This window comes from Panthera uncia (genome assembly GCF_023721935.1).
Source record: "Panthera uncia isolate 11264 chromosome D3 unlocalized genomic scaffold, Puncia_PCG_1.0 HiC_scaffold_8, whole genome shotgun sequence".
NCBI classification, from domain to species: Eukaryota; Metazoa; Chordata; class Mammalia; order Carnivora; family Felidae; genus Panthera; species Panthera uncia.
In genome coordinates, this window is record NW_026057586.1 from 64793573 (window position 1) to 64807639 (window position 14067).

General features: G+C 51.8%; 1 protein-coding gene across 1 annotated transcript in view; it reads left to right on the top strand.

Moving 5' to 3' along the window:
- COMT (catechol-O-methyltransferase) overlaps window positions 1-13540 on the top strand; it is a 20438-nt gene extending 6898 nt beyond the window's left edge. The window contains exons 2-5 of the mRNA XM_049620585.1: window positions 7795-8074; window positions 8842-9035; window positions 9394-9525; window positions 12961-13540. Coding sequence (XP_049476542.1) covers window positions 7795-8074; window positions 8842-9035; window positions 9394-9525; window positions 12961-13161 — 807 coding nt within the window. The 3' untranslated portion in view covers window positions 13162-13540. The remainder of the gene's footprint in view (window positions 1-7794; window positions 8075-8841; window positions 9036-9393; window positions 9526-12960) is intronic.
- The last annotated feature ends 527 nt before the right edge of the window (window positions 13541-14067 follow it).

Genomic DNA, 14067 nt, shown 5'->3' on the forward strand with positions numbered 1-14067 from the left:
TTTTTAATTTATTTTTGGGACAGAGAGAGACAGAGCATGAACGGGGGAGGGGCAGAGAGAGAGGGAGACACAGAATCGGAAACAGGCTCCAGGCTCCGAGCCATCAGCCCAGAGCCTGACGCGGGGCTCGAACTCACGGACCGCGAGATCGTGACCTGGCTGAAGTCAGACGCTTAACCGACTGCGCCACCCAGGCGCCCCTCATGGTTTTCATTTAAAACTTTTAGCCATGCATCACGCATAAATACAATTATACCAAACTCACTAGTTTATATAAGAGTTGGACCTTATGTTTCTGGCAGATAGAGCAGGTTAGTTACCTGTTCAATAGGAAGGCTAAAGCTTTTCACCAGTGTTCACGGAGGAGGCCTTTAAGATCTTTTTGCCCTGATATATAATCTTATGGAGGCCATGGACTAAATGTTTGTTTCCATTTTGCTTTTTTTTTTTTTTTCAACCCCAGTGAGTTACTTTGTTACTCAGCAAGCCCTGTGAGTTACTCAGTGAGTTACTCAGCAAGCCCTGAGTCCTTTGAGAGCCCCCAGTGGGGCAGGGGGTCTACATGCTAGTGACTATGGGAGCTGAGGGGCTGGAGGGAAGGGGAAGGTATGGCAGGGTGGACTGGGACGAGGAGGGAGGGGCTTGCAGGGGTCATATCAGAGGATGTAAGGTTGCTGGAGGGGGAGCAAAGGTGGTAAGCTAGGAAGGAGGAGAAGAGTGGATGGAAGGGAGAGGTCTCAGAGGAGCCACTAGGGGAGATCAGCAGTTTCCCACGGAAGCCATTGAAGTTCCAAATTATCCTTAGTAAAGTCATGCCAACAGGAAAGGAAGCAGACAGAATTAGCACCGTGGTGGCATATTGTCAGCAGGGGTGCAAGAAGGGGGTTTCAGGGGACACCTGGGTGGCTCAGTCAGTTAAGCGTCCCAACTCTTGATTTCGGCTCAGGTCATAATCTCATGGTTTGCCCCACATCGGGCTCTGCGCTGTCAGCAGAGCCTGCTTGGGATTCTCTCCTCCTCTCTGCCCCTCCCTCTGCTCACGTGCGTGCTGTCTCTCTCAAAATAAATAAATAACGTTAAAAAAAAAAAAAAGAAGAAGAAGGGGGTTTCAATCTACTGAGAAGCTCCTATAGGAGGAGCAGGATCAACCAGAGAGACAAAAAGGTCTCCCCAGAAGCCAGGAAGGACTTCCAGCCCAGGAGCTACCTTCTGGAAGCTCCTCCCACCCACCCTCCAGAGTATATTCAGAATCATAGAATCAAAACCTGTCCTCACTGCTGTAATGGACATTTGTTGGGAGCACTGGATCAGGAGTCCGAATCGCTACCAGACTAGTGAGCAGTGAGCAGCAGACCAGAGATGGGACAAAGGTCCCTGTGGGTGTTGCCATCCAACCTTTGACGAGTGAAATGGGGAGTCCGTGTTCAGCTTGCACCCAGGGGCAGGGCTGAAACCACACAGTTGCTGGGGCTTGCTGATAGTGCCCATGAGCTGCCAGAGCTTCCCCAGTTCCCAGGCAGAACGGGATCTTGGGCTCTGTCCTGTAGGGCTGGCCTTGCGGCAAGTGGCCAAGTGTGGCTTGGCCATAATAAGGAAGGTTGGGGGGTGGGTGTTATTTTTGACATCTGGGGAAAGAGGTCTAAGAGAGGGACGCTGCATATACACTGTGGGCCCGTTGGAAGGAAGTACACAGGGCAAGCGGACTCTGCTGTGATAGGAAGGCCCCTTCCCCGGCCTCCAAGGACCCCGAGTGTAGAGGCAGGCGTCCCTCCCTGGTGTCTATGCAGCTCCCCACCCGCTACACTCCCCCCCGGCCCCCCCCCCCGGGGGCAGACAGCTGGAGGGTGGAGACAGACTCCTGAGTGCCTGGGTGCCCCAGGGAGATGAGAGCAACAGTTGTTTCTCTGGATCTTGCTTCCTTACTGGGGAATGGCACGTCCCTATTCCTTTTTTGGAACAGGGAGGGCCACAAACAGGGTTGCCGGTTTTGTCTTCCACTGTTTTCTTTGGACTGTAGTAAAACATACAGAAGTCAAAATTTGCCATTTTAACCTTTTCAATGCTACAGTTACACAATTCAGCGGTATTAACTACATTCATCTTGTGTACCCATCGTCACCATTTCCAGAGCTTTTTCATCCCCCCAAAACACAAACCCTTTACTCATTCAACATTTCCCCCCCCCCCCCCCCCCCCCCCCCCCCCCCCCCCCTCCTTTTTTACTTTCTGTCTCTATGGATTTGCTTTTTCTACTTATTTCATGAAGTGGAATCATACAGTGTCTACCCTTTTCTGTCTTTTTTTTTTACATAGCATGATGTCTTCCGAGGTTCATCCATCCATGTAGCAGCATGAATCATTGTCTCATTCATTTTAATGACGAAGTACTAATCCATTGTACGGACACACCACATTTTGCTTATCCATTCGTCTGTTGATAGATGGGCTGTTTTGAATAATGCCTCTATGAATATTGGTATGCAAATATCGGTTCAAGTCCCTGCTTTCGGTTCTTTTGCGTATGTACCCAGGAGTTGAATAGGTGGTCATATGGTAATTCTATATTTAACTTTTTGAGGAGCCACCAAACTGTTTTCCACAGCAGCTGCACCATTTTACATTGCTGTCAGCAGTGCACAAGTGTTCCAGTTTTCCCACATCCTCACCAACGTTTGTTATTTTACACACACAAACACACACACACACACACATATCTTTAAAAAAATTTTTTTTAACATTTATTTAGTTTTGAGAGACAGAGTGAGACAGAGCATGAGTGGGGAAGGGGCAGAGAGAGGGGGGTACACGGTATCCAAAGCTGGCCCCAGGCTCTGAGCTGTCAGCACAGAGCCTGACACAGGGCTCAAACTCACGGACTGTGAGATCATGACCTGAGCCGAAGTCAGACGCTTAACTGACTGAGCCACCCAGGCGCCCCCATATGTATATATTTTTAGGGGGAGAGTGAGAGAGCACACGCAAGTGGGAGAGGAGCAGGGGGAGGGAGAGAGAGAATCCTAAGCAGACTCCACACTCAGCGCAGAGCCTGACACAGGGCTCAATCCCAGGACCATGAGATCATGACCTGAGCTGAAATCAAGAGTCGGACGCTTAACTGACTGAACCACCGAGGTGCTCCTGCTATTTTCCGTTTAAAAAAAAAAAAAAGAAGAATTTTTTTTTTTTAAATAGCTATCCTGGGGTGCCAGATTGGCACAGTCGGTTAAGTGTCTGACTCTTGATCGCAGCTCAGATCATGATCTCACAGTTCATGAGTTCAAGCCTTGTTTCGGGCTCAGCGCTGATGGCACAGAGCCTACTTGAGATGCTGTCTCTCCTCTCTGCCCCTCTCCCGCTTGTGTGTGCACATTCTGTCTCTTTCCCCAAGTAAATAAATAAACTTTAAAAAAAAAGATAAAAAACAATAGAAAAGAAAATAGCCATCCCAATGGGTAGTATGAAGTAGTATCTCATGTGGTTTCAATTTGCATTGCCATGAATAATGATGTTGGGTATCTTTCCATATGCTTACTGGTCATTTGTGGATCTTTGGAGAAATGTCTATTCAAGACCTTTGTCCATTTTCTAATTGGGTTGTCTTTTTGTTGTTGCATTGTAGGAATTCATGATTTGCAAATATTTCCTCCCATTCTATGGGTTGTCCTTTGGTTCTCTTGATAGTGTCCTTTGATGCTTTTAAGTTTAATGAAATTCAATTTTTTTTCTTTTGTTACCTGTGTTTTTGAAGCCATATCTAAGAATCCATTGCCAAATCCACGGTCATGAAGATTTACTCCTATATTTTCTTCTAAGACTTTTATAGTTTTAGCTCTGAAAGTCAAGTCTTTGATTGATTTTCAGTTAATTTTTGTATGTGGTGTGTGGTAAGAGTCCAACTTCATTCTTTTGTAGGGGAATTTACTTGTCCCAGAACCATTTGTTAGAAAGACTGTTCTTTCCCATTGAGTGATCCTGGCACTCTTGTTACCAAATCATTTGATCATGGCACCTGAGTGGCTCAATCAGTTATGCTTCCAACTCTTGATTTCAACTAAGGTCATGATCTTTCAGTTGTGAGATTGATCCCTTCATCGGCCTCTGTGCTAGGCCTGAAGTCTGCTTAAGATTCTCTCCCCCCCCCCGCCCCTCCCCAACTCATGCTCTTGCTCTCTCTTACAAAGGAAAGGAATGGAAAGGGAAGGGAAGGGAAGGGAAGTTAAGGAAAGAAGGAAATAATTTGATTATAGATATGAGTGTCTGTTTCTGGCCTCAGTTCTGTTCTGTCAGTCTATATGTTTATCTTGTGCTAGTACCACACTGCCTTAATTACCATAGCTCTGTAATAAGTTTGAAATTAGGAAGTATGAGTCCTCCAACTTTATTCTTTCTCACAATTGTTTTGGCTATTCAGATTCCAAATGATCTTTCAAATGGATTTTTCTATTCTTGCGAAAAATGCCATTGGAATTTTGATAGGAATTGCATTGTATCTGTAGATGACTTTGGGTGGTATTGACATCTTAACAATACCAAATCTTGCAGTCCATGAACATGGGATGTATTTTTGTTAATTTATGTCTTCATTTCTTTCATGCCCTCATGATACTAAATGTATCATCTGTGGAGGCCTTATAAAGCTTCTTCAGTGAAACACTGAAGCCCATGAGCAGCTTTTCTTTGCCCACCACTGCCCTGAGGTCAACAGCCATGAGAGATAGGAATCCCAGGATCCTGCATTGAAGTTTTGCCTCCAACCCTCAATGTAGTCAAGAAAGCATGTATGAAACTGTGCTCAGTGAGCCACTTCAAAACTTACCTTATGGCCTGTCTGAACATACATAAAACAGAGAGGATCTTAGCATGCCATTTGGCTTCCACACCCTGGCCTTTTGGCCAGGGTTGAGTTTCCTTTATCCTCCTGATGATCCCTCCTCCCCTTGTGGTGGTTTAAAGTCCCATCATTGTGCTTTCTGTCTGCATGTCTGTTAGGTAACCAGGACTCAAGGTCAAAGCCGAGCCTCCCTTCAGGTGTGGCCCCTCCCTGTGCCCTCCTGTCAGCCCTAAGGAACACAGTGCTGTGCAAAGTTATGAACAGACAGACCTAGAGATTAGAGACTTAAAAGCCAAATTAAAAAAAAAATTTTTTTTTTTTAACGTTTATTTATTTTTGAGACAGAGAGAGACAGAGCATGAACGGGGGAGGGGCAGAGAGAGAGGGAGACACAGGATCCGAAGCAGGCTCCAGGCTCTGAGCCATCAGCCCAGGGCCCGACGCGGGGCTCGAACTCACGGACCGTGAGATCGTGACCTGAGCTGAAGTCGGACGCTTAACCGACTGAGCCACCCAGGCGCCCCTAAAAGCCAAATTTTTAACAGAATTCAAGTATTATGGAGATTGAAATTTATAGTTTATGACTCCAGGGTCCAGCAAGTAATTGATTATTTAAGTGGAATATTACTTCTTATTTTTGATATATATTTCCAACCTTTATTGGATATTTTTTTAAATACAGAGAATAAAACAACATGACGCATTATATCATCACCCAAACACTACTATGGGTATTAATAGTAATGCTAACAAACACAGATGTGTGGTTAGGAAATCCTGAGCAGTGGAAAGTTCTGGCTCCTTCAGGCTCCATGGGCCTCCCCTCATCGTTCCCTGTCATCTGTCCCCTAGAAAAGAGAAACTCTGCCCTTATCCACTGTACCCACCCCCCACCCTGTGTCCGCTCATCTGCCTCCTGGGTTATGGTGCATGCTGCCCTGCGGGAGCCCTTTCCCAGGGTGGCCCCTGGAGCTATGGCAGACAGAATACCCGATTCACACTTTCTGGCATGGTGGGACCCAGGGCACACCGCAGGCAGGGGCACCCCACTGTGGTGCCAAGACTTGCCATACCTGCTCTGGACTTTGGGCCTTCTGGTGTAATCTGTGTATTTGCCCTCTTGGCCCCTTTTTCTCTTTGGATCATCTTTTTCTCATTGATTTGTATGTGTTCTTTGTAACTCACTCTTGGTCTTCTATGTCATTTCCAAATTTATAGTTATTTTCCTGGGGAAATATGGCTTAAGCAAAGTGGTTCATTCATTTCTCCTGCTTTTCATAAGGGACAGATGCACATCCTGTCATAACTTGCAGGGCAGTGCTGATGAGGACCAGGGAGACTCTCCCTGGTGTCCCTGGCCGGGTGACACTGCAGGGGACATCTCACTACCTCTTTGGGGCCTTTTGCTCTCAGAGGATGGAAAAGTGAAGTGCTGCCCTGGTGGGCAGGGCTGGCCTTTGGGAAGGGGCCCAGATATCTGGACCCTGGTCATTTTTAGGCTACAGTTTCTGTTGGTGTTTATCTAAAGGCAAACGAATTCTGCACAAATGTTATCTGTCTTGCTGCTGAGCTCAGAGAAGGAGCACACAGACCCCTCAATCGGCATGGAGGGCAGGAGCCGGCTATGAGAGTGACTCTGAAGGTCAGGGTAGCACTGGGAGCAGAAGAGCAAGTGTGGGCCAAGGAACCGGGGCCACTGCATGTGCATACTCCGACCTGTTGCGAATACATCCACTCTGCCTTGTGTAAATAGGCCACATGGCCTATACCACCGGCATCTGGGTGTCTACACTCACCTGGGGCAGAGTCTCAGCTTCCTGTTCATCCTCTGCCCTGTTCTCCAAGCCACCACTGTCTCCTCATGGTCCAAGGTGTGGGGGTTTGGAGCCCTCAACGGTCCTCAAAGTACTCTTCCCACTGAGGCCCTCAGTCTGCCTGCTCTCCCTGATGTGCCTTTCCAAATGGGAGCTTCTGGGAGTGCAGAGTCCTGTATGGTGGTGGCTGTGGTTCAGCAAGCCTTTCCTGTGAATAATCTGTGGCAACCATGGGCCCCAACAGAGGCTTCCGTGTTCCTCTTTATTTTGTCCTTAACCATTTTATAAGGGGTCTAGCCTGAAATCTCAGCATCTACCCTGAATATCTTGAACTCTGCTCTGTGCTAATGAGGAACCCAGGGCTGAGTGGCTCAGCCTTGTCTGTATCTCCAGGGCCCCACCTGACTGGGTTCCGAGCTACCTGCCTAAAGGGTGGCTTGCCAGGGGAGGTTGTGCCACACTTGTCGTTAGTTGTCTGATAGAGCTGGCATGTCTCGCTTACCTATGGTATAGGAGGCAGGACTGGCCTTCATTCTGGGACAGACACATGACGTGTGGCCATCCCTGAGGGAAGTGGTGAGTGAGTCTATGCCCTGAGTGCCTGGCCTGAGAACTCACTTAAAGGGCCACACAAACCTCCTGGACTGTTCCTGGTGTGAGCACCCAAGGGGGCTGCACACAGGACAGAGCCTCCCCTGTGCCCACCTCTGTCAGAGCAGCAGCTGACCCAGGCTGTCTGGGAAAGCACCCAGGGAGGAGAGCTGTGATCAGCAGGTCCCCAGGCAGGACAGCCAGACATACCTACTCTGTGCACCTGATGGCACAGCCCTGGGGGCAGGAAGCTGTTTGGGGGCAGAAAGGTCTGCATTCCCCTGATGTTGAGATGAGCCAGGCAACTGGGACTCATAGCTAGCTTCTTGAACCCTGGGCCCCCATCAGCATTGGCAGCACCCCCAAACTGAGGAGAATGTGAGGAAGCCAGGAGGGGCAGGTCTGCAGTTAACGCCAGGGTGGTTTGAGCTCCAGAGCTGGCTGCAGGGCTTCCAGGCTAGTCACAAGGCACTGAAGCCCGCTGCCTCCCGCCTGGCTCTCTGCCCTGCCCCTTCTCCCCCCTCTTTCTCACTCCACCCTATCCCTACCCCTTCTCAGATGCTGGAGGCCCCACCCCTGCTGTTGGCAGCCTTCTCATTGGGCCTGGTGCTGCTGGTGCTGCTGCTGTGCCACTCCTACTCGGGCTTTCTCCTTATCTGCTGGAATGAGTTCGTCCTGCAGCCCCTCTACAACCTGTTCATGGGCGACACCAAGGAGCAGCGCATCCTGCGTCATGTGCTGCAGCATGCGGTGGCCGGGGACCCACAAAGTGTGCTGGAGGCCATCGATACCTACTGTTTACAGAAGGAGTGGGCTATGAATGTGGGTGACAAGAAAGGTAGGCAAGCCCAGCCTGCAGGTAGCGGGCCTGGGAATGGAGATCCCCGATGGAGCAGCACAGCCTGTAAAGGAGAGGCCTGTTATCACCCTGTTTCTGGATGCTGGGGTAGGGGCTTGTCTGGAGCCTGGAGGCTGGAGCTGATCACCCACCTTCCTCGGCCAGGGGCAAAGGCTGTGCAGAGACCCCAACACCCACATCGCTGTCCTCGTGGGGAAGGAGGGACATTTGATAAACTGCCTGGGACCCTTCCTTGCCCCATACCTACTCACCTACGAGTTGGTGGTAGGCCTGGCACTGGCATGCCGTCTGATGGAGCTGGGTGAGGGTGCAAGGCAGGCAGTGGGTTCCTGGCTGTCCCTGCTGGTCATGAGGGTGTACAGAGCTCCTTGGACTCTGCCCAGCGCAGGCACCAGGGCCCCCTCCTGACCTTTGGACTCCAGCCTGGGGCACAGGCATGTGCTGTGCTGCACTCCTGGGAGTTGGGCCCTCATGGGCAGGGTGGGGTGAGGGCTTCTACAGAGGGCAGCTCTCGTTTAGGACGAGTTGGGGTCAGCCAAGAATCATCTGAAAGAGAGGGACCAGAGTGCGCTGAGACCCAGAGGCCTGAGGGACCCTGGGAGTTTGGAGAGTGTGTTTAGTGGGACAAGGGGAACAGGGGAGGCAGGCATCTGTAGGGACTGATGCTCAGTTTGGAATGAGCAGGTCCAAGACCAGGAGTGGGTCACTTCCCTCTGCCCGTGCTCACCCTCTCATCTGCCCCGCAGGCCAGATCTTGGATGCAGTGGTGCGGGAGCAGCGCCCATCGGTGCTGCTAGAGCTGGGGGCCTACTGCGGCTACTCAGCCGTGCGCATGGCCCGCCTGCTGGAGCCCGGGGCCCGACTGCTCACCATTGAGCTCAACCCTGACTACGCCGCCATCACCCAGCAGATGCTGGACTTTGCAGGCCTGCAGGACAGGGTGTGTTGCTGCCCCAGGGTGATAAATGTGGACACTGAGACACCAGGGGTCAGGTGCAAGGGGGGAGGGGAAAGGTTTGGGTCGCCCCAATGCAGTTCAAGGCCACATTTATCCTGTTGTGCCTGGCCTCATGGCACCTCCTAGGCCAGGCTTCACGGAACCCCCAGCAGCTCTGTGAGGGAGGTCTTGCCACCCCACTCCACAGAGCAGGAAACTCCCAGGCTGTCCTTGGAGGGAAGGGGGTAGAGTGGAGACTTATCTCCCCAGAACCCCAGAGAAGACTGGTAAGGACATTTGAGTGTCCAGGAAGGGTAGCCTGTCCCATTTGGGTGTGGACACCAACAGAGTGCCGTTCCAGGTAACCGTTGTGGCCGGGCCATCCCAGGACATCATCCCCCAGCTGAAGAAGAAATACGATGTGGACATGCTAGACATGGTCTTCCTTGACCACTGGAAGGACCGGTACCTGCCAGACACTCTTCTCCTGGAGGTGAGCTCTGCACCCACCTGGTTCACATGGGCCTCAGTGTTGGTGGCTGGTGCAGGGGCCGCCCCAGGTGGCCCTGGTGGCACAGGTGATTTGGGCAGGCCCACCTGAGGTCACGGAGCATGGAGGGCCAGAGGAAGCCACAGGGGTGGTGTGGAGATGGGAGGAAGGTGGTTCTGGGCAAAAAGGCTCGGCTAGGCCCGCTAGGTAGCCTGTACAGGGGCGGCAGGGAGGGGCGAACACTAACAGGGCATCTCCTGCCCATTTTCCCCAAAGGCTCCTTATTGTGCATCCCCCTGCACCCCTATCTCACCATCCTCATACCCCATCCCATACCAGCCCTTAACGCTGCTGCTTGGCCAGCCCCAAAGTGGTGACTAGGGAGGCTGCCTCATCCCCAGGTAGAACCCTGGATGGGCTGTTAATGAGCTGACCCACGAAGCTTAATATTGATGACCGCTACCTTGTCTGTCCCAACTGGGCAGTCAAGATCACACTTAGTGGCTACTTGGCCCTCCACTGAGAACTGGGGAGGTTTTGCCCCACCACGGCCCCCCCACCTGGAGGCCAGCATGGAAGGGTCCCATGTTGTCTGTGTCATGCTAACCCATCTCAGCTCGCACAGGGGCTGGTCACTCGGCCCAGGGAAGAGAGGCCATGAGCATGGTATGCATGGCCATTGGAGCCACGGCTGAAGGCTGGGCAGGACCTTGCACACAGTGAGTGGTTCTGGAGCAGGCATGGAGGGCCAGGTGCCTGGATGCAGCAGGAAGGAACCAGCCCTGGCCTGGGGGCTATGAGGGCACAGGATGTTCTGGGAATGTGGGCCAGAGCCATGTGTGGAGGGCCTTGAATGCCACACAGGGTGGGGACATGAGGGGCTTTAAGCAGGTGAGAACAAGGTTAGATCTATCCTCAGGAAAGATCCCTGTTGGGGATAGTGGGGAGAGATGGCTATAGAGAGGGTGGTGCAGAGACCTGGAAACCTCAGGGAAGGGCTGAGAGTGGGGAGGGGATCCATGGGCTAGAAGTTGGACCGGTCACCTGCATTGGCTGAGATAGGTGGTCAGTGGAGGGATGTCAAGAAGACCCAAGGCCCAGGAACCAGGCAGCTGTGGGGAGCACAGCTCCCCACAGCTGCCTGGTGGAGGCCCAGCTCCAGGCCAGGGGTGTGAACCTGGAAATCTGGTGTGGAGGGCAGAGGCCAGGCAGCCAACCCAGCTGGGCCTGCACAGGGATTGGGGAAGGGATTTCAGCAGCTTTGGTGTATGTGATAATTACAAGGGCCTGCATTTATAGAAAAGTAGCAAATATTGCCATTTAGAAACTAGGAAACTAATAGTTTTCTCAGTGCTGCTTGTTCAAAGCTGGTAATTATCTCAAAAGAAAAGAAGTCATGAATTGGGAATGACTACTTTTTTAAACACACATTCTGAAGCCCTGCAGCTGGGCTCTGCGGGCCCTTGGTTTATGCTGGGTCAGCCTGGGGCTGCTGGCTGCTCTGAGGAGGCCCCACTGCCATGTCACACGGGCTCTCCACAGGGCAGCTTGAGTGTCCTCACAACATGGCGGCTGGCTTTCCCCACAGCCAGGAATGGGTGACAGAGACGGAAGGAGCAATAAGGGAGCCATCATGCCTTGTATAACCGTCTCTGAAGGCATACACTGCCACTTCTGCCTCCTTCTCTTTGTTACAAGACAGTCACTAAGCCTGGCACACACCCAGTGGAAAAGGAACCACAGAGTTTAAAAGCACCTCAAGTACAGGCTACCTGGTCCTCTGAGGGCTGTTTCCTCCCAGCAGGTTTGCTCAGGTTTGCTCAGACGGGGTGGGCTTCTCCAGGGGGGTCTGTGTCCTCCATCAGGAGGCGTGATGTGTGGTGAAAGGTGGGGTAAGTGCTGCCATTCTCTCCCTTCTGACCAGTTTCTTCAAGGATGGGTAGGCCCCAGCACCCTCCAAACACGTCCAAAGCTTCTTCCTTTCATTCCTTCTTTCATGGTCAGCTCGGTTTTTAGTGTCTGATGACTTGTCCCAGCTGGGGCCAGCAGTGCCTACTGAAGTCAGCTCCCGAGCAGCTCGACCCCACATATGAGGCTCAGAGCCCTACTCCTGGCTCACCTTGTCCATTTCCCACTGGAGACCTCAGCTCCCCTTCTAGGGCCTGGGCCGGGGTGCCTTCTCCCGGATAGCTGTTTTAGGTTTTTCTGGCCAAGATTGCTAGGGAGTTTTCTTTTTAGAAGAGAAAACGCCCCATGCTTCACAGTGGTACTTTCTGTTTAAATTCTGGCTCATGGATTGTCCCTAGCCTCACTGACCTCACAGCTGTGTTTTCCACTCTGGCCAGAGGACCCTTGGCTTCCCCCACAGCCCACAGGCTGAAAGTGACTGTGGTCACCACCAGAACTGAGACCCTTGTAAGACTCTGTCCTAGGGCACATCCCTGGAGGGGTACAGAGTTAAATCCCCATGTTTTAAAATCACTTAGAGATGCCCATTATGTGTGGTCCTGATGGCAATTTGAGACACTCCTGGGGTCACTTTGATTTTGCTTCTGATGTTTGGCATTGCTTTTTTTTTTTTTTTTTTTTAATTTTATGATCGTGTGAAAAAGAAGCTCCATGCTTCCAAAGTTAAATCTAGGACAAGGCAACTGGTGTGACCCATTGCCCTGGTCTGACCCTCTTCCACAGGCAACCATTTCCTCTCAAAGTTTTTTTCTATTGTTTCCTATATTCTAGGCAGCTCCACCCCCAGCTCACCATCCTGGCTGGGTCCAGCTGCTGCTTCTTCCTTCTGTAGAGCCCAGGCCCAGGCATTGGTAGAGATAGAGTGTTCAAATGCCAGAGTTTGGGGATGTCCAGGGCAAACCCCCAAGGGGCAGGCTTCTTGGTGGGGATGTCTGCCCTGCCTCCACCCCCATCCCTCCAGGGTCACCCTCGTCAGGCATTAGGACCTCCAGTGACAGTGCACAGCAGCCCGTGCGCTGGGCACCAGGCATCTCACCTGGAAGAACCATGTGTTCCTGGCACTGGGTGACTGAGGGCCCCACTAGCCTTGAATCAGTCCTGTGGCCTGAATCCTGGCTCCACTGCCTCCTCCATTTACTCATCCAGCTAGCATTATTAGCCACTGTGCGTGCCACATGTTGTTTTAGGGGCTGGGGATGCAGGACCTAACAAAGAGCAAAAGATTCGCCCTCACAGAGCCACATTCTGGAGGCAGGATTTGTGCTCAGCACAGCCCTTTCTTGGAGTGGCTGCTGCCAGGGAGGAGATGGAAGGCAGTGGGGAGACCCTCATGCCAGGAGCTGACTCCAGGCCAGACAGAGGCCAGTGTGTGGAGCCTCCACCTGGCCAAGAGCACCTAACCTCCCCATTTGTGGTTGGTTTAATGGGCACCTGTCACCCTCACCCCTTCCCACCATCTGTCCCCTGCAGGAGTGTGGCCTGCTACGGAAGGGGACAGTGTTGCTGGCCGACAACGTCATCTGCCCAGGAACACCAGAATTCCTGGCATATGTGCGCAACAGCAGCCGCTTTGAGTGCACACACTTCACCTCGTACCTGGAGTACTCGACAGTAGTGGATGGCCTCGAGAAGGCTGTCTACATGGGCCAGGATGGCCCAGCACAGCCTTGACCACCCACCCTGCTCCAGGCTCCCTTGCCAAGCCTGGTTATGAAAAGCACAACAGATGCACCTCCGCCAACCCTGCTTTTGCAGTTCTGGGGTCTGTCCTCAATGTAGCACACTTGAGGCTTGTGAGGCCAAAGCCTGCCTACACTGGACCCTCTGCACGGCGACTCTGGGCTGTCACCACTGGTCCACCCTAAGTGCAGCCAGCTTACCATGCACAATCACTGCAATACATCTGGAAAGTACGTTTGTAAATACCAATCAGAACAGGTGGTGCCTGTGATGGTGTCACTCACTCCCACCAGCATTTTCGATCAATTAGGTTTCTTACATCGACAGGTCCTCAGGCACTGACATATTCAGCAGACATTGGAAGTGGGGGGGGGGGGGGGGGGAGTTGGGAACATTTGGAAACTGTTGGGCTGTGCACTCAGTCTGTCCTTCAGGTTTGCCATCACCAGGTGGCAGCAATGCCTCAGTGATGGCACTGTGCCCAACAACTATCCACTTGTGATTCCTGCATTCTTTCACCTTCTTGTAAAGAATGAAACACAACTTTACTAACATCAGCTCAGTGTTAATAATCCTATATGCCAGTATCACATTTAAAAGATGCTAAAAAAGAAATTAAAAATCTAAATATTTAAATAAAAGAGATCAACTTAGTGCTTCTTTTTAACTGCTGCCCTGCTCCTTCTCTCCTGTGGTGCCATCAACTCTGGCACCACACCCAGTGTTCCCCTTCACTAGATGCTAATGCTGGCCGGGGGGCTCATGTGGCCGGGCTGAGGGTACCTGTTGCATCCCCATAGGAATGTCCGTAGCCCCCATCTGGTGACTGGGTGAGCCCCCATCTGGAGACTGTCCCGGGAAACTGGAACAGGGCACTTGGCCAGGCTGAGGGTACCT